This window comes from Schistocerca americana, chromosome 2, assembly GCF_021461395.2.
Source record: "Schistocerca americana isolate TAMUIC-IGC-003095 chromosome 2, iqSchAmer2.1, whole genome shotgun sequence".
NCBI classification, from domain to species: Eukaryota; Metazoa; Arthropoda; class Insecta; order Orthoptera; family Acrididae; genus Schistocerca; species Schistocerca americana.
Genome location: NC_060120.1, coordinates 72,873,508 through 72,895,208, shown reverse-complemented (window position 1 = coordinate 72,895,208; position 21,701 = coordinate 72,873,508). Strand labels below are relative to the sequence as shown.

Sequence of the window (21,701 nt, the reverse complement as noted above, 5' to 3'; positions counted from 1 at the left end):
TCTCTTGGAGAAAGGGCCATAAAATACGCCATCGAGACAACTAAGGGCCTGAACTTAAATGTCCTTCGCCACGTTGCTACGAAGGATAAATAGTAAAGCACAGTCGACACCCCGCGTGTCGTTAGCTGAAACGACCTATAGCTCAGACGCCAAACAGCAATTACAATGGTTGAGGACAACGAGCTCGAAGTGTTGGGGGGGATCACAATGGTAATAGCCAAAAAGACAGTGCCAAATATGCAACAGAGCTAAAATTATCTCCTCGTGGCGAAATGGCTGAGAGGAGGTAGGCCAAGCCGCTGGGAGTAGTTTAATTCCCGTGAGTTTGCTCCCTTGAAGGGAAGACCAGCGGTGATGCCAAACTGACACCATCAGCTGATAGACGGCAACACAGATGTCATCGGAGGGAATTTAAGAACTAGTGGGCTGAGGTACGAGGACTGCAGCCTTGGTAGCAGCGTCAGCGGCATCGTTTCCTGTCGGACCGACGTGACCAGAAACCCACATAAACATCACAGTGGCTCCATAAACAGTGACAGTTTCCCTCGACCCGTTGCACTAAGGGATAGATTGACTGCACATAGAGGCTTTGAAGGGCACTAAGAGAGTCTGAGCAGACAACGCAATTTAAAAGCCTGTGTCCCTCGGTCAGTCTGCGGAGCCCAGGACAGAAAAATGGTTGGCGCTGAGACATCGTTGAAGAGGATCTCCTAGTCGGCGAAGGATAACAATTCAGACGGTTGTTGGTTGGGGGGTCTTAAGAAGTCTTTACCGGAGTATTCGTTCTGTCCTTTCCAGATTGCTGTCTGTGTAGCAGGTGGTTTTGCTGTGTGAGGCAAAAATTTAGTGGCTTGTTGTACAGTTGGAGGAGAAGGAGGCGGGGATGCTTCCGTGACACTGGGCGATTTTCAACAGTGGTGTTTAATTTGGGGTCTCGTGTCTGCACTGACATGTACTTTGGGGACCAAGATGTAGCAAGAATGGTAATGTAAGTGCCAGATGGTAACGTAAACGCCAGATGGTAATACACATGGGTTCCAACTAGTCAGCAACTTTTAAGCCACAGGGAAAGACAGTTCTTCCTTCACCGTAATCTCTTGGATGGCCCGCTCATTGGGATACTCGACACAATCTTGGGAGGATGTTGATACAGCAGAAAGGAGTCGGACAATTGGCCTCAGTAGCATCCCTACAACAAGTTACACATCTGGTCAGGTGTCGACAGGACATTTGAGTGTGTTTGTAACGAAGACATTGGTAGCAGTGCATCGTGTTCAGAATGTATGGTCTAAGCGTAATAACTTCATAGCCTGCTTTGATCTTGGATGGAAGCACTGATCTGTCAAACGTGAGAGAAGGAGTGTGTGTGGGCACTATGGATGCATCTAGAGTTTCATCACCCGATGTACTGCAATGACACCCTGATCAGAGAGTTAAGTTTGGTTTCCTGGCTCTTTCAGACCATCTGTCAACCTAGTGTACATAACACCATGTGAAGAGTTCATTGTTAGATGGGCCTCGACATAAACGGGATATCCATGGATGAGCGATGATGCAGGCAGTTGGTTTGCTTGAGAATCTGAAATAGTCTCCAAAACCGAATTTCCATTGCGTTAACGATAACAGGAATTTACAGCGCCGGCAACTGCGTTAACACCTTTCTGTATAATAAATGGATTAACCAAGGTGCAGCTGAGAGGGTCATTGATTTGTTAGCCTCATTCTGTTTACGTTTGGCAGACATTCACTGTTAAGATGATGACTGGCTCATTGCAACAAGAAAATCCTCCATGATTGCCAGTGTCTCCAAAGGTGCGCTCCTTCCAACAGGGGATATCCGCCCCCCCCCCCCCCACCACAGAGGGGGCGCACCTACCATTGGTTCAGACCTCAGGCCACACCTCCGAAACACATGACAGAAGGAGAAGGACCATTTGGCAATTTGGTAAGGTTACAGCTCAGGCAATCCCCCTCCCTGGGCCTGGCCTGTACCTGGGGAGAGGGTGAGATTGGTATATGCGAAACCTACTTCTCAACCAGGGGCCGGAAATTACGTTTTACATGTGAGAATGTGGGCTGTACTTAGGGAAGGGGGGAACAGACAGAGGGAACAGACAGAGGGAACAGACAGAGGGAACAGACAGAGGGAACAGACAGAGGGAACAGACAGAGGGAACAGACAGAGGGAACAGACAGAGGGAACAGACAGAGGGAACAGACAGAGGGAACAGACAGAGGGAACAGACAGAGGGAACAGACAGAGGGAACAGACAGAGGGAACAGACAGAGGGAACAGACAGAGGGAACAGACAGAGGGAACAGACAGAGGGAACAGACAGAGGGAACAGACAGAGGGAACAGACAGAGGGAACAGACAGAGGGAACAGACAGAGGGAACAGACAGAGGGAACAGACAGAGGGAACAGACAGAGGGAACAGACAGAGGGAACAGACAGAGGGAACAGACAGAGGGAACAGACAGAGGGAACAGACAGAGGGAACAGACAGAGGGAACAGACAGAGGGAACAGACAGAGGGAACAGACAGAGGGAACAGACAGAGGGAACAGACAGAGGGAACAGACAGAGGGAACAGACAGAGGGAACAGACAGAGGGAACAGACAGAGGGAACAGACAGAGGGAACAGACAGAGGGAACAGACAGAGGGAACAGACAGAGGGAACAGACAGAGGGAACAGACAGAGGGAACAGACAGAGGGAACAGACAGAGGGAACAGACAGAGGGAACAGACAGAGGGAACAGACAGAGGGAACAGACAGAGGGAACAGACAGAGGGAACAGACAGAGGGAACAGACAGAGGGAACAGACAGAGGGAACAGACAGAGGGAACAGACAGAGGGAACAGACAGAGGGAACAGACAGAGGGAACAGACAGAGGGAACAGACAGAGGGAACAGACAGAGGGAACAGACAGAGGGAACAGACAGAGGGAACAGACAGAGGGAACAGACAGAGGGAACAGACAGAGGGAACAGACAGAGGGAACAGACAGAGGGAACAGACAGAGGGAACAGACAGAGGGAACAGACAGAGGGAACAGACAGAGGGAACAGACAGAGGGAACAGACAGAGGGAACAGACAGAGGGAACAGACAGAGGGAACAGACAGAGGGAACAGACAGAGGGAACAGACAGAGGGAACAGACAGAGGGAACAGACAGAGGGAACAGACAGAGGGAACAGACAGAGGGAACAGACAGAGGGAACAGACAGAGGGAACAGACAGAGGGAACAGACAGAGGGAACAGACAGAGGGAACAGACAGAGGGAACAGACAGAGGGAACAGACAGAGGGAACAGACAGAGGGAACAGACAGAGGGAACAGACAGAGGGAACAGACAGAGGGAACAGACAGAGGGAACAGACAGAGGGAACAGACAGAGGGAACAGACAGAGGGAACAGACAGAGGGAACAGACAGAGGGAACAGACAGAGGGAACAGACAGAGGGAACAGACAGAGGGAACAGACAGAGGGAACAGACAGAGGGAACAGACAGAGGGAACAGACAGAGGGAACAGACAGAGGGAACAGACAGAGGGAACAGACAGAGGGAACAGACAGAGGGAACAGACAGAGGGAACAGACAGAGGGAACAGACAGAGGGAACAGACAGAGGGAACAGACAGAGGGAACAGACAGAGGGAACAGACAGAGGGAACAGACAGAGGGAACAGACAGAGGGAACAGACAGAGGGAACAGACAGAGGGAACAGACAGAGGGAACAGACAGAGGGAACAGACAGAGGGAACAGACAGAGGGAACAGACAGAGGGAACAGACAGAGGGAACAGACAGAGGGAACAGACAGAGGGAACAGACAGAGGGAAGAGAGGGAAGGACTAAAAATTAGTGGAGGGACTGTTCTGACGTCAGGCTACTGAAAATTCAGGATAGATCCCCAAAAAGATACTAGACATGTACCCCAATGGAGGGAAAAATAACTTAACAGAAGGGTAGACATGCAACAAGGAAGGGTAAAGTTCTACTAATTCTGGGGCGCCATGGTAGCCAAGCACGGACTCACCAGTCAGTGGTGAGCCACCTGGGGGGGGGGGGGGGGCGGAGGAGGGGGGGGGGGGGCGACGAGGCAGAGGGGAGTCGTTAAACATGCAATGCTAAGATCCCTTCTAAAAGGCTCATAAGGACCGGGAAGGTGATTTGCTCCATAATTTACTGCAATGACAATGGTAATTTAAGTGATATGGTTATGGTCTATACATTTCATTCTTCAGTTTCTTTCTCGCACTCGACTACGATGCAAGAATGTTTCGACTCCGAAAGCATGATAGGAGCCAAAAAGTTTGTGGGACAAAAAGTTGCATGGGATAATAGGGGCCATAACCAAACGTCGATTTTTTGTTGCTAGAAGGTGTCGCTTCAGAGATATTAAGGTCAGCTTTGTTTGTTTTGAATGGGATGCTATAGTTTGGTACTTATTTTCTGATAGCGTCTATCAGGACGAATGCAATCATATGTAACAGTAAGTCAACTATATGTAAGTCAACTAAGGAAAAAAAGGCGGCATGAACGTCCACTTACACAAGATGTTCGAAGCGATAACCATTGGTATCAATGCAGTGCTGCAATATTGTTATCATGGACTGAGTGGTATTCCTTATCACCTTGCCACTGATCGAAGCACATGTTCTGTCAATTCTCTCTCACATATCTTCAGGTGTAGTTAGAACGTCTTTATAAACAATGTCTTTCACGAATCCCCACAAGAAAAAATCCAGAGGCGTCAAGTCTGGCGAACGAGCCGGCCACGACATTTCCTCCGCGTCCAATCCAACAATTTGGCAATTGTGTCTGCAACTCATTACTAGCTATCAGCTAAAAGTGTGCCAGACACCCATGGCGTTGATACCACCTTCTGTCCCTTGTTCCTGGGAGTATTACTACCAATAACGACCCAATTTTTTTCTGGCGGGAATGTGGTGCACTTCCTACCATTAAGATTTCCTTCGTTGAAATTGGGGTCTGTAATTCTGTCCTCCAAAATCCCACACCATACAGTCACCGACCACAGTCTTTTTTGGTGTGCAACTTGCCGCAGCCAACATGGATTTTCAGTTGCCCAATAATGCATGTTATGCAAATTAACTTTTCCATAGTTTGTGAGTGTAGCCTGGTCAGTAAATAAAATCAAATTAATATATGTTTCATCTCTCTGAATCTGAAGTTGAGCCCATCGGCAGAATTCAATGCAACGCCTAAAATCGGTAGCAGTTAATTCTTGGTGGAGACTGATATGGTATGGATGATATTTATGGCGATGCTGAACACGAACAACGCTACTTTGCATCATGCCAGATTCCCTTGAGATTTGACGCGAACTATCACACGGTTCTCGAACCACAGTGGCAAGAGAACTAATTTATGTTTCCTCGTTAATAACTTTCCTTTGCCAGTTACGTTTCCGATGCGTTAAAGATCCAGTTGTTCTCAATTTCTCATACACATATTTAAATGTGCGACATGTAGGGTGAGTACGTTGAGGATACCTTTCAGCGTGAGAGTCTGTAGCTCTAACTGAATTTTGCTGGCATTCTCCTTAAATGATAATGTATCTCGACTTGTTCTTCGAAGGAGTACATCATTCACAATCGTTTGATTCGACGATACTAGTCTTACAGCTCCTATTAGTGTTGTACTGTGAAGCCTTATAAAGGTGTTTACACTTCAATGGCACGTTAGATGGATACGCCGTATTCGGCGAATATTTACTATTTGCACGACATGCAAGGGCCCGCCGAAGTGGCCGTGCGGTTAAAGGCGCTGCAGTCTGGAACCGCAAGACCGCTACGGTCGCAGGTTCGAATCCTGCCTCGGGCATGGATGTGTGTGATGTCCTTAGGTTAGTTAGGTTTAAGTAGTTCTAAGTTCTAGGGGACTGATGCCCTCAGATGTTTAAGTCCCATAGTGCTCAGAGCCATTTGAACCATTTTTTGGACTGTTTTATTTATTTATTTATTGTTCCATGGGACCAAATTAAGGGGAAGTCTCCATGGTCATGGAACGAGTCAATACATGAAATTATAACACGATATTAGAAACAGATAAAATGAAATATAAAAAAAACATTCAGGTGACAAGTCGTAAGTTTAAATGAAGAAAATCAACAATGTAACACTGGAATTTGCTTAATTTTTTAGCTCTTCCAGGAGCTCCTCGACAGAATAGGAGTGAGCCATGAGGAAACTTCAGTTTAGACTTAAAAAGAGTTTGGGCTACTGCTAAGATTTTTGAGTTCTTGTGGTAGCTTATTGAAAATGGATGCAGCAGAATACTGCACTCCTTTCTGCACAAGAGTCAAGGAAGTGCATTCCACATGCAGATTTGATTTCTGCCTAGTATTAACTGAGTGAAAGCTGCTAACTCTTGGGAATAAGCTAATATTGCTAACAACAAACGACATTAAAGAAAATATATACTGTGAGGGCAATGTCAGAATTCCCAGATTTTTGAATAGGGGTCGACAAGACGTTCTCGAACTTACACCACATATAGCTCGAACAGCCCGTTTTGAATCAGAAGAATTACCCCAAAAAATAATACCATACGACATAAACGTATGAAAATATGCGAAGTAGACTACTTTTCGTGTTTTAGTGTCACTTATTTCAGATACTGTTCTAATGGTAAATAAAGCAGCATTTAGCTTCTGAACAAGATCCTGGACATGGGCTTTCCACAACAGCTTACTATCTATCCGAACGCCTAGGAACTTGAACTGTTCCGTCTCGCTTATAATATGCCTATTCTGTCTGATCAAAATATCGGTTCTTGTTGAATTGTGAGTTAGAAACTGTAAAAACTGAGTCTTACTGTGATTTAGCATCAAATTATTTTCCACAAGCCACGAACTTATTTCATGAACTACATTATTTGTTACTGTTTCAATATTACACACAAGATCCTTCACTATCAAGCTGGTGTCATCAGCAACAGAAATATTTTTGAATCACCTGTAATTCTAGAAGGCGTATCATTTATGTAAATAAGAAACAGCAGTGGCCCCAGCACCGACCCTTGGGGAACGCCCCACTTAACAGTGCCCCATTGGGACTGAACATAACTACCTCTCTCAATATTGCGGAAAATTACCCTCTGCTTTCTGTTCTTAAAGTAAGAGGCGAACCAATTGTAAGCTACTCCCCTTACTCCATAATGGTCCAACTTCTGCAGTAATATTTTGTGGTCAACACAGTCAAAAGCTTTTTTTAAATCAAAGGAAACACCTAGCGTTCGCAACCTTTTATTTAATCCGTCCTAAACCTCACAGAGAAAAGAGAATATAGCATTTACAGTTGTTAAGCCATTTCTAAAACCAAACTGAACATTTGACAGCAAATTATGTGAATTTAAATGCTCCAGTAACCTTGTATATACAACCTTCTCGATAACTTTAGCAAACACCGATGGCATAGAAATAGGTCTAAAATTGTCAACATTATCCCTGTCTCCCTTTTTATAAAGTGGCTTCACTACCGAGTACTTTAATCGGTCAGGAAACCGACCACTCCTAAAGGAAAAGTTACAGATATGGCCGAGAACTGGGCTAACATACATAGAACAATATTTCAGTATTCTGCTAGATACCCCGTCATATCCATGAGAGTTCTTGGTCTTTAGTGATTTAATTATTAACTCAATCTCCCTCTTGTCAGCATCATGGAGGAGCATTTCAGGTAACAGTCTCTGAACACTTTTTTCTAAGAGCGCTATATGATTCCCTGTTGGGACTAGGTTTCTATTTAGTTCACCTGCTATATTCAGAAAGTGATTATTAAATACTGTACATATATGCGACTTATCAGTAACACGGACATTCCCACTACGCACTGATTCTATATCCTCGACCTGTCTCTGCAGACCAGCAACTTCCTTTACGACTGACCATATGGTTTCAATTTTATCCTGAGACTTAGCTATTCTATCTGCGTACCACATACTTTTTCCCTTCCTAATAACATTTTTAAGCACCTTACAATACTGTTTGTAATGGGCTGCTGCATTTAGATTTTGACTGTTTCTAACGTTTTGATATAATTGCCACTTTGTTCTACAAGATATTCTTATCCCTCTAGTCAGCCACCCAGGCTGCCTGTTTGTGCTAGTACCCTGTTTTAAACGTTCTAACGGAAAGCAACTGTCAAAGAGTATGAGAAAAGCATTATATTTATCGTCTACTGTATCAGCGCTATAAACATCTTGCCACTCTTGTTCCTTTATAAGGTTTACAAAGGTCTCTACAGCAACTGGATCAGCTTTCCTGAACAGCTGATGACTATATTTAACACGTGTTGCAGCACAAAAATCTTTTAAAGTTAAAATTTGTGAATCATGATCTGAAAGGCCATTCACCTTTTTGCTAACAGAATGCCCTTCTAGTAATGAGGAATGAACAAAAATGTTGTCTATGGTTCTACTGTTCCCTTGCACTCTCGTTGGAAAGAATACGGTTTGCATAAGATTATATGAATTAAAGAGGTCTACCAGCATCCTCTTCCTTGCACAATCACTTATACAATTAATATTGAAGTCACCACATATAACTAACTTTTTATATTACCTATAAAGTGAACCAAGAACCTCCTCTAGCTTTAACAAAAATGTTGTGAAATTGGAGTCTGGGGATCTATAAATAACAACAGTTAGAAGTTTAGCTCCGTTAAATTTAACCACACCTGCACAACATTCAAACACCTTTTCAGTGCAGTACTTTGAAACATCAATTGACTCAAATGGGATGCCGTTTTTCACATACATGGCTACTCCACCACACCGCAAAGAGCTCCTCGAAAAGCTGCCAGCCAACCTGTATCCTGGTAAACATCTATAAGCAGTTCACTATCTCTAATACCTTGTATATTTTGACGAAATATACTAATTCCTTCATTACTCGGATACCTAAGCTTTGTCAAAAGTGATTCCCTTGTTAGAGAGACTTCCCTTAAGCAGGAATACCTATCAGCTGACTTCAATCTAAAAAAGGTGCAGCTCTAACACCCACTACTGCGGGAATTTTCCCATGAGTGATCCCACCAACCCCACCTATGCTGTCACCTATAAGCTTTGCCAACCTACCCTTCCCATACCTGTTGAGGTGCAGGCCATGTCTAGTGAAACCCGTCCTGCTGATAGACTCCACCGACACCACTGAAATGTGACCCATGCTTTCGGTCATCAGCGCACCCTTAAGTCTCACGTTATTACGCCTGACGGCTGTATTAAAATGAGGCAGATCGTGACGCTGAAACAGTTCCACGAAATGCACATTCGTGTTGCCAGTCTGAGTGGGTATCTTTTCCAGGTCACCATCTATGTTATACTCCCCATCCCTACCAATACTATTACCAGCACCACCCACAATCACTACCTGATCCTCTTTAGTAAAATCCCTACATAACCCCTCTATGTTAACAGTCACCTGAGCCAACCCTGCATTAGGCTTCACAATGCTGGTGACCTGGTACTCACTCCCCAGCACATCCTGCAACTGCTGGCCTACACCTCTGCCATGAGAACTACCTAACAGCAGAATCTTCTTCTTCCTCTTCGACTTTGCAACTGTTCTAGGCACAGTAACTACTGAGGTCTGCTGCATACTTCCTACATCTACAGCTACTAGAGATTCCTCTCCACTAGACTAACAGTTGGTCATATCTATTGTAAACACCAATAGTGAAACTATCTGAAAATCTTCTTCTCCTAGCAGATCTCTTGCAAACAGCCAGCTCCCATTCCTCAACCCCCTTCTCCCTCCTCATCCTACCTAGCTCCTCCTGTGCGTTTTTCAACTGCACCTGAAGGGCACAGATCTTACGCTCCTGCTCCTCTATCAACTTACTCTTGCTACATAACCTGCAGTTCCAGGAGAGGATCTCACCAGAATGCCCACTGGCTTCCCCACTGCATTCCCCCCAGTGAAAATACTTCGAACAAGTCTCACACCGCAATCCACTACTCACGAACCTACGGCAAAGCCCACACTTCTCACTCATGGTAAAATTTTACTCTTTCTAAGTTCCGCTACTACAATAAGATGATGGTAAAAATCTGACTACAACAATCAGAAACTTACTCTACAAGGGAAGTAACGACTATTATTAACAGTATTAATAAACAACAAATGTGAATATAACAAAAGACTAATACAGAAAGAGAATCAAACGTCTAATGACACAGTAACGAAGCTGAAAACAGTTCCCAAAAGGTTCTTCTGAAATTATTTCACCAGAAAACACCAAGAACACCGGTTGAAGACTACTAAAGTTCCTAAATAAACCACTATACACAAACAATTAATTAGTACTTAGATTTCGATGCGCCGCTACAGCTGCAACTGGTCAGCGCGGAATGTAAACACAGGCAAGAGGTTAAGTTGCTCGATACGAAACACTCACAAATATCAGGTCACAACACAAGAAAGGCAGAGGTGAATGAAGAAACCACTAATACGTCACTTATATAGTAAATATTATCACAAAAACCGTTAAAATATGTATCTGAAACTAAAAATATATGAAAACTTAGAGAGCGATCTCACACGCATTCACTCGCTTATGACGTCACACCAAAGATCAAACTGGACTGACTGGAAACATGTTTGTTCGGACGAGTCTCGCATCCATCATGTCCATTGTGCATATAAATGACTTAGTAGATAGTGTCGGAAGTTCCATGCGGATGATGCTGTAGTATACAGAGAAGTTGCAGCATTAGAAAATTGTAGCGAAATGCAGGAAGATCTGCAGCGGATAGGCACTTGGTGCAGGGAGTGGCAACTGACCCTTAACATAGACAAATGTAATGTATTGCGAATACATAGAAAGAAGGATCCTTTATTGTATGATTATATGATAGCGGAACAAACACTGGTAGCAGTTACTTCTGTAAAATATCTGGGAGTATGCGTGCGGAACGATTTGAAGTGGAATGATCATATAAAATTAATTGTTGGTAAGGCGGGTACCAGGTTGAGATTCATTGGGAGAGTGCTTAGAAAATGTAGTCCATCAACAAAGGAGGTGGCTTACAAAACACTCGTTCGACCTATACTTGAGTATCGCTCATCAGTGTGGGATCTGTACCAGATCGGTCTGACGGAGGAGATAGAGAAGATCCAAAGAAGAGCGGCGCGTTTCGTCACAGGGTTATTTGGTAACCGTGATAGCGTTACGGAGATGTTTAATAAACTCAAGTGGCAGACTCTGCAAGAGAGGCGCTCTGCATCGCGGTGTAGCTTGCTCGCCAGGTTTCGAGAGGGTGCGTTTCTGGATGAGGTATCGAATATATTGCTTCCCCCTACTTATACCTCCCGAGGAGATCACGAATGTAAAATTAGAGAGATTAGAGCGCGCACGGAGGCTTTCAGACAGTCGTTCTTCCCGCGAACCAGCCGCGACTGGAACAGGAAAGGGAGGTAATGACAGTGGCACGTAAAGTGCCCTCCGCCACACACCGTTGGGTGGCTTGCGGAGTATCAATGTAGATGTAGATGTAGAAATTGTATCGAGGGGATGGAGTGTACGGGTATGGAGACAACCTCATGAAGCCATGGACGCTGCATGTCAGCGGGGGACTGTTCAAGCTGGTGGGGCTCTGTAATGGTGTGGGGCGTGTGCAGCTGGAGTGATATGAAACCCCTGATACGGCTAGATGCGAGTCTGACAGGTGACAAGTCCTGAAGCATCCTGTCTGATCACCTGCATCCATCATGTCCAGTGTGCATTCCGACGGACTTGGGCAATTCCACTAGGACAATGCGACACCCCATACGTACAGAACTGCTACAGGGAGGCTCCATGAACACTCTTTTGAGTTAAAACATTTCCGCTGGCCACCAAACCCCCCACCCCCCCCCCCACCCCCCAGACATTAACATTTTTGAGCATATCTGGGATGGCTTGCAACGTGCTGTTCAGGAGAGATCTCCACCCCCTCGTACTCTTCCGTGTTTATGGACAGCCCTGAAGGATTCAAGGTGTCAGTTCCCTCCAGCGCTACTTCCGACTAGTCGAGTCCATCCATGCACGTGGTGTTGCGGCGCTCCTGCTTGCTCGCTGGGGCCCCAGTCGATGTTAGGCAAGTGTACCCCTTTCTTTGGCTCTTCAGTGTATCTACATTGGTGACACGCTAGTTGCCGAAGTCGTGCCAAATTTGAAGACTTGCACCTGGCCATTTATTGTTATTAGTCGACGGCTGTACGTTTCTTCCATTTCGTACTTATTCTATCCAAATACGTGCTACATTGCGAAGCTTTGAGGTCCGAATATCAGTGAAACCCCGAACTTGGCAGCCTGTGGTTCTACATCTACATGATTACTCTGCAATTCACATTTAAGTGCTTGGCACAGGGTTCGTGGAACCACAATCATACTATCTCTCTACCATTCCACTCCCGAACAGCGCGCGGGAAAAACGGAAATTTCGTAAATAGATCTCGCCACGACGAAAAACTTATTTGCTTTAATTAATTCCATCCCAACTCGCGTATCATATCTGCCACACTCTCTCCCCTATTACGTGATAATACAAAACGAGGTGCCCTTTTTTGCACCCTTTCGATGTCCTCTGTCAATCCCACCTGGTAAGGATCCCACACCGCGCAGCAATATTCTAACAGAGGACGAACGAGTGTAGTGTAAGCTGTCTCTTTAGTGGACTTGTTGCATCTTCTAAGTGTCATGCCAATGAAACGCAACCTTTGGCTCGCCTTCCGCACAATATTATCTATGTGGTATTTCCAACTGAAGTTGTTCGTGATTTTAACACCCACGTACTTAGTTGAATTGACGGCCTTGAGAATTATACTATTTATCAAGTAATCGAATTCCAACGGATTTCTTTTGGAACTCATGTGAATCACCTCACTTTTGGTTATTTGGCGTCAACTGCCACCTGCCACACCATACGGCAATCTTTTCTAAATCGCTTTGCTATTGATACTGGTCTTCGGATGACCTTACTAGACGGTAAATTACAGCATCATTACAACCTAAGAGAACTGCTCAGATTGTCACCCAGGTCATTTATATAGATCAGGAACAGCAGAGGTCCCAGGACGCTTCCCTTGGGGAACACCTGATATCACTTCAGTTTTACTCGATGATTTGCCGTCTATTACTACGACAGGAAACTAATCTTGCAGCTGAAGGAAGGAAGGAAGGAAGGAAGGAAATCACGAATCCAGTCGCACAACTGAGACGATACCCCATAGGCCCGCAGCTTTATTAGAAGTCGCTTGTGAGGAACGGTGTCAAAAGCTGTCCGGCAATCTAGAAATACGGAATCAACTTGAGATCCCCTGTCGATAGCGGCTATTACTTCTAAGTCGGGATAGGGTGCGGAATCTCATCTCCAAAACTTGCTCTTTCGTCGTTTAACAACTACTCTATGTTTATAGACCCCGGGATTTCTTAGTTTATTGGACGTATTTGAGTTTCCTGCCCATAATTTCGTGCTATTAATGGGTGGATTAACAGCTTCTTGACGAATCTTTTCCTTCCTTCCTTCCTTCCTACCTTCCTTCCTTCAGCTGCAAGATTAGTTATTTCACCGCTCAAACAGTATATGGAACATATCACAGGACCGCTACCACAATATGTATCAGTGGAAATAATATTTCGTCCTTCGCCGAACGGCCCGCTGTCCGTGGTGGTGTTGCAGCTTATGAAGGCGGAACAAATACGAGTGTTGTGACTACGGTTGGTTCTCGTGGATCTTTACGTTCTGATTCAACAACATACGCTGATTGAAATCACTCCGTAACTACCGCAGTCGCTATCCGGTTGTTTTCCCCCAGTTCTTTGGGACTTTTGATCTCGTTTGATGAAGAGTTTTATCAGATGTGTAATGAAGCATCGACTGTGTCTATCTGGCGGTTGTCTCCCTATTATATGGGACTTTTAATTACGTTTGAAGCCCCTGCCTTGATTGGCAATGTTTTTTATTGGGTAAGCTCAGTCGTGGTGCAATATTTTATATATAATTAATACCACCCCCCCCCCCCCCCCCCCACCAACCCCTGAAACATACTTGTGTCCTGTGCTCCATAGTCCAATCGATTTTTGACTTCCTTCTGTGATTTTCAATTTATTCGTTTATTATTGTCGTGAACAGCAATTTATACTTTTATGAGTTTGTAATTTCCCTTGATTGTGTGATTATATCTAGAACAGGCGAAACGCGTCACATGTGTAGATTAAATAAACCTGTCTTGTCCAACCAAGACTGTTCTTACTGTATCTAAACTGATTGAAGTGTTTTCCTAGTAATCACGCTTATGTGAGTTACGGACAATTATTTCACGAGAATCGGTTCGGAGTTAACGCACGGCCACACACACACACACACACACACACACACACACACACACACACACACACTTCTATAGCAACTAAAGACCATAATAGTTTAACACGTTTCATGGGGATCGATATCATTTGACTAATTCCAAAATTATATCTCAAGCTAACGAAAGAATCAGTTGTGCAATATTCAAATTTAACTGAAAGACCGTTTTCGAAGGTAACATTTATACAGCAGTTGAAAGAAGATAGAACCTCATGTTCAATTTTTGTTAACATTTTCGGAGAACGGTTATCTTTTAAGTTATATAAAATTGCTAAAAATTAGTCTAGATCGCCTTGGCTATTTTATTTAAAATGACATGTTTCCGCTTAGTCTCAGGCAATCCTCAGAATAGCACTGTAATGGCCTCTGCATTAGACTTTCTGTCACGTTATGAGGACGAAGGAGAACCATTGTTAAACAGAATCGTGACCGGTGACGAAACCTGGATTAAGTACGTGAACCCTGAGACAAAAGAACAATAAAAGATGTGGGCACATTCAAATTCGCCTACCAAACCAAGAAAAGCCTCGCAAGATTTTTCTGCCAGAAAACTGATGGCAACGGTGTTTTGGGATGCCAAAGGGGTGTTGTTGGTTGAATTCATGGAACGTGGTACGACCATTGATCAAGACGTGTACTGTGAAACAATAAAAAAGTTACGACGGGCTATACAGAACAAACGCCGTGGTATGCTGACTTCCGGTATCGTTTTTTTGCACGATAACGCCCGTCCTCACTCTGCTCGCAGAACAACGGCACTTCTTGAGTCCTTCAAGTGGGACGTTATCAACCATCCACCTTACAGCCCAGACCTGGCGCCAAGAGATTATCACCTCTTCATGCATTTGAAGAAATGGCTCGGGTCACAGCGGTTTGATGACGACGAAGAGCTCAAAGATGCGGTCACAGGCTGGCTCCAGGCACAAGTGGGTGATTTTTATGCAGAAGGAATTTCAAAGCTTGTGAAGAGATACGATAAGTGCTTCAATCGCTATGGAGACTATGTTGAAAAATAGTGCAAAGATGTAGTTGTAAGATGTATATATTAAAATATTTTTATTTAACTTGGTGTATTTTCTTAAATCAACCGGAGGTTACTTTCTGAACGGCCCTCGTAGTTACTGTAGAACTATTTAAAAATCATTTCTCTTGTTTCTTCTAGTACCAACTGGCGGAAGTAACTGATTTAACCAGTGCAATATATCCATGACATCGGCTATTTGATAAAGAGAATGTGTGTAAAATAAACACATGGATTTATGTGAATTATCATTTATGATATTTATACAGCAGTTGCACCGTATTCCGAATAATACGAAATTTGGTAGAACGTTGGCGCACTCTTCTGGCCTGTACTTGCTACATACGGACGCCGTTCCCATGGAGACATCGTAGTAAGATGGCCAGCAAGTATCAGATGTTCGTCATGGACGCCATGTGTTGTCATAACGACCGAGGTCGATTGCGGTTGTCAAAGATAATCACGATATTTTTTTTTTTTTTTTTTTTTTTTTTTTTTTTTTTTAGAAACTTCACGTTTTACATACACTAATTTAACTCAAACGCATCAGCTGAATTAAATTCACACACACACACACACACACATATATATATATATATATATATATATATATATATATATATATATATATATATATATATATATATTCTCAGTCGTTCAGAATTTAGTAAAATTTTTCTATGTCAGACAGATATACGCAAAGAATAGTGGGCACAACTGTGATTGTTACCCCATTAACATACATTCAAAAAACATGCAACGGAGAAACTTTCTGCCAACGTAAATTAAAATAGCGGTAGCCGTCAAGTACCCTAGTTGGATTATTAAGTTGATGTGATATCACATCGTTTGAACTGGTGGGGGGCGAGGGATACCTTTAAACCGAGTCTACAGAGATGCCAGGCGTCTCGTGAGAGGGAGCTATTGTTGTGGTAGATCACTTAGACCAGAAATTCCTTTAATTTTTCTGAGTTCCAACAAAATGTAGGTTGGCAATTGTGCATAAGCACGTCGGGTATCAGTCGTCAGCGTCTTTCTTGAGTCGTTTGAAGAATAAATACTGAGATACGAAGACCTATTTTGATTTATCAATATTTACATTGCTCACAGCCCAAGTGAACCTGAAATCGACGGCGACCATAAAGTGAAAGACATTACACCGGTTAAACCCAGAAGTTTGATTCGCAGCTCGCTACGTTGAATGAGGAATCTTATTTTATCGACTCCGAGCATAGAAAATGCCACACATTGCAATACTTTCAATACTTTTTAACAGTTTAGGACCTAAATAGAGTATCTGGAAACTTAATATGATGTATGAAACGAATTTCCAACATATCTGGATGGATGACAATCACCGAATGCCTATCACATAAATGCAATGATGTTTGAAATGTATCGGAATCCGAGTATATTGTCATTGGTAGACATCTTCAGAGTAAATTTGGCAATTAGTTGAAGTTTCATCCTAAAGAAATATAAATATTTTTCTATGGAGGCAGCTTTAGTAACTCTCGATAACAATCACTTGGGTGTTACATTATTTCTGGTGTGTTAAGAAATAATAAGCGATTGAATTAGGACAAGCGATAGAGAAGATCCATCGAAAACTATCATCTTTAGAAACGAATTCACTTCTACTGCCCGATTGCGCCACGCCACTCAAGGAGCACACGCCGAAATAGTGGGAAGTGTCACGAATACGTTTACTTGCAAAACTTCTTAGTGTCAAGCAACACACTTATTTCTACATACATATCGTGAAATGATCATGACGGGAAAGAAAGTTTAACGTACATAACTGCTTACTGGTGTATGTTGTCGCGCATCATTCGCAAACGCAACGTCAAGTGATAAATAATAGTAGTAAAAAAACTACTACTATCTGCCACGGATTTAGTGCCTCATGTGGGTTAAAACAATTCAACTGGGGACCATACTAAAGTAGTTATGGTGTTAAGATGAAAGTATCCATCAATACAGTAAAATAAAACTGAAAATCATTCAGCGTCATGCTTAGTGCGAATAGTAACTGGACAAGAAAAAATGCTTACCTGGAGGGATTATACTTTTTATCTTCTGGTTCGTCTTATTTTCTACCCAGTCATTTATTATTTTCCGTGCTGCTTCCTCTTGTGAAAAATCCACTACTTCTGCTCCAGCCTTGAAGCTAATAGCGGAATTGTTGAATTCTTCCTTAATGTTGAAACCATTCTTAATAAATATCCTGTTAGCTACGTTAAGCAGCACGTCGTTACTTTCCTGAAATATTAAAACACACAAAACTTAAGTATTAAAATGTGTTTCGTACTCAATTCTCAGAACACTTTTGACTTGTCAGTGATAATGAAATTTGGCTAACGAAAATTCAAATGTTTATTTTCGCTTAATCAGGACGAAGCGCGTCAGAGGACGAAGCGCCTCATCTTTCCACGTGTACACTGCCGACAAAAGAAAAAGAGAGAAAAAAAACTCAAGAGCGAGATCATGTTATTGACAAGCGTTGTGACAGGCAGGTTATCATTGTAGGCGTATGTGATAATTGCGGATGAAATTAACCACACGTCACAGTAAAAGGTGCCCCAGCAGTGGCATCATCACACAGTCTCCCCTCTGGCGGCAATGCAGGCGTGTACTGTCAAAGGCTAATGATCGTGAAGGTACTCGGTACAGAACGGCATCCCGCGATAGACTGCCCCAGCCACCTTGAAAGTTGTGTTGAGATTCAGCAATTTTTCTTGCAGGCTCTGGAGAAAGAGAAATTTCCCTGTATACAATGTCCCATGCGCGTTCAACTGGTTAGAGAGCTGGTGATCTTTTTGGACAGGGCCGTTGCTTTAGACCATGAAAGCACGTTGCGCCGCTGGCAGCCGTATGTGGACGTGCACTGTCCTGATGAGACAGCACATTACCTTCTGGTCGAAGAGGTGAGCAGTACTGGAATAACAACCTGTGCATTGCAGCAGTCATTGATTACTTCATTATTTCACCAAGCAGGAACATCATGTTGTGAGATACCAGTTACAATACGCGATCACATTTGAAGTCTAGGCAAGTCGCTCACGGTGTATGCCATACACAAGTACACCCATCATTAGTGCTCAACCAGTCGACCCTTCCGCTATACCAGGGTAGCCGTGCTTGGCGGTGTCGTGGTGTCGGTGATAGCCTGGACAAAGGTAGAGGTCATCTTAGTAGTTCAGCGAGTGGACTGTTCTCAATGGTCGTTGCTGCCACATCACGTGTGAAGTGTGCCCAGATTTCTTCTGTGGATGACGTTCGGTTGGCCACCGCTCAAAATGCGTCAATGTGTATATGCGTTTGTACTACGCCAGACCCCTTTTCTTGGTGTCAGTGTTCCACAGACCACAGTTGAAAACATCGACACTCCAGTCCATTGTGCCCAACATCAACACATCGATACAGCCGTCCAGCTTCCCGCAGGTCCATAATGCGACCGTGTTCAAATGGCTGAAGTAGTTCTGCAGAAATACTTACCTGCGACGGGTAATGTTTGTACCCTAGAATTAATTTTATACATACTGTTCACCTTTTTATTCAGCGCTGTTACTGCCTGTAGAGCCAGAGGGCGCAAAGACGTCCTGAGCGTCATATGACCGCCGATGAATGTGACTAACATCTCCACCACGAAGTACGCACATATAATTCCCTGGTGCCACTGAACAAAGTCCTGGAGGCGGCTGCAATATTTTTTTTCCGACTGTGTAGTATTAAAGTGTTTTCGTCGCCCAGATCCTGGTATAAACGAAATAGGCCTAACTGAAACGTAATAGGTGTTAGGAGTCTCTTCTACGTGTGTGAATTATGCTGCTCTAATACATGAAATATAACCAACCATCAGCTGTATAACGGATTGAACATAATGAAAATCTGCGCGAGACCGGTACTCTTAACTCCGATTTCCAGCTTTACGCGAATGGTCGCCTAAATCACTTTGGCTATCTGTGTACTATCCAGGCCAGACCCGACCTTCCAAACGTCTTTGTTCCTGCGTACTAACCTGTACTCTTACACGCGTTATGTAATTCCTGTGTAAGTGTGACTTGTGGAAGTTTGGGTCTTCCAGCAGGTCGTGCTCGGATAGCCAAATGGTAAGGCCACCGCTCGGGATAACCAGATAGTCCGGGTTCATGTCCCGGTCTTTCACAAATTTTCATTGTTATTCCCTTGTACAACCGATAGTTGCTCGTCTTCGCAATTGCGAGTACATTTCATGTTAACTGCTGTAGTCGCCGTAGTGCCCATTATTTCGGCTTTAAACCCACTGAAATAAATGTATTGAGCATAGAAAAACAGAAGCAGAATGGTTCTGGGCACAAGAGGATTTTCGTGCATTACGTGATGAACACCTTGAAAAATTATGACTACCAGAGTCTTCAATGTGTTCCACAGAACCGTATTAAATAGCGCCTTATAAACGGTCAAACGTTATTTGGGTTGTACGGGATGGTCAGAAAGCGTCCGACTATCTAGTAAGTAGCGCCAAGAAACAAGCGCATACTTCGCGCTGTTTCCGAGTTATTTAGCACTGAAGTTAGCCAATCAGGTAGCTGTGCGTTCGAATCAAGCAACCTGACGGATACAATTAGTGCCAGTTCTCTCAGCGTGTAGACTGCTCAGCCTTTGGCCCGGGTTCGATCATTACTACGGTCCTACGTCCAATTTTTCTGTCCCTCTTGGTCTGCTGTAGGAAACAAGACGAAGAACACGTTTTAAGACACCATCTCTGGCTGGCCGCTTGCATTTCCGCACACAACGGCCTGATTGGCTGATTTCTGTAATAAATAACTTGGAAACGGAGCAACAAATTGTTTTCTTAACAATTCCTTCTGAGCACAACCTACCCCGCAATACCCTCACAAGCTTTTCAGACTGTTTCTGACCACCCTGTGTATCACCATGTCCAATTCTCACCATCGTCACAAACTACCACCTGATTGAGATAGAACTTGCACCCCACCATTATGATGGAGTAACCTACACTAAATGGTAAATATTACAACCAACTTATTTATGCGGACGTTGACGTGGTTTATAACCAACCAACCAACCACCTTGGAATGTGACAGCGTACGTATCAAGCCACGACGAAACTAATAGATCTTGTATCCCACTGAAGGTAATTAATTTCGCCGAGCGTTTTCTTTGAACTAGTCCTTGTACGGACCAAATATGTTGGATGCCTGTGTTCTGACCCTTGAAATCGAGATGATGAGTCTGCAGTGAAATAACTTTTTACAGAATATTACACTGTTGAAAGACATAAAATTTTAGAAATTCTGATAGCGATTTGTACCTGTAGCCGACTCGTTAAAGCACTGAATCCATCCTCTGTCACATTTCTGTCTTCAGGTAGACGCAGACCTCTCGCTAACTGCTTGGCTGTATCTCCACGAGCACCCAGAAAGACAAGTGCTAGGATCACTTGTATACTGATAGGCGAGAAGAATACATTATCTGTTCCGTTTGCCAAATCCTGAAATGGAATGTGAAGGTCACTTAATCATTTAACTGGACATTCTGAAATGTTCTTGAAACACGGCCGAAGAAGTAAATCCGTGTAGTCCTTAAGCTTGCTACATTAAGCCTTACTAGAAGACAGTAACTTGGACCTAGAAGAAATCCACTTGCTTACCGTTATTTATTCAGGAAGCAAGAATGTCAGACACCTGGAGCCTGAAAAAAAGGCGTATTTGGAAAGCAATGAAATAAAATAAAACGAGACACCATCTTATAAAAAGTAGAACGAAAAATCGAACAGTAAGTAGAAACCAAGCCACTGAGGAATAGAAAAGGGAGGATTTTTATGTATATATTCTACAGAAAATGGTTCAAATGGCGCTGAGCACTATGCGACTTAACTTCTGGGGTCATCAGTCGCCTAGAACTTAGAACTAATTAAACCTAATTAACCTAAGGACATCACACACATCCATGCCCGAGGCAGGATTCGAACCTGCGACCGTAGCAGTCGCGCGGTGCCGGACTGAAGCGCCTAGAACCGCTTGGCCACCGCGACCGTCTTATATTCTACAGAAATAAGAAAATTACGAACAATATGGATGGTAGTGAAGTAATTTCAGAATAGTAACACTTTAAAAATTAAACTTTTTCCATCGAAATCACTGAAGTCAATGTCGACATGGTGTTTATATAGGAACGAAACCTCCACGAGAAACAATAGAACCTCATACTTGAGAGCTAATGTTGCTACAGAACCGTAATAGGAGGACTTTAATGACAAATTGGGGCGTAAACTGAAGGACTGTTCC

The 21,701-nt window shown here is 43.6% G+C and overlaps 1 protein-coding gene across 1 annotated transcript in view; it reads right to left on the bottom strand.

The window, feature by feature from the left end:
* Positions 1-21,701, bottom strand: part of LOC124594776 (serpin B6-like) — a 43,894-nt gene that overhangs the window by 11,739 nt on the left and 10,454 nt on the right. The window contains exons 2-3 of the mRNA XM_047133180.1: positions 20,726-20,905; positions 17,463-17,670 (exon numbers count right to left, since the gene is read on the bottom strand). Of these exons, the coding sequence (XP_046989136.1) occupies positions 17,463-17,670; positions 20,726-20,905 (388 nt within the window). The remainder of the gene's footprint in view (positions 1-17,462; positions 17,671-20,725; positions 20,906-21,701) is intronic.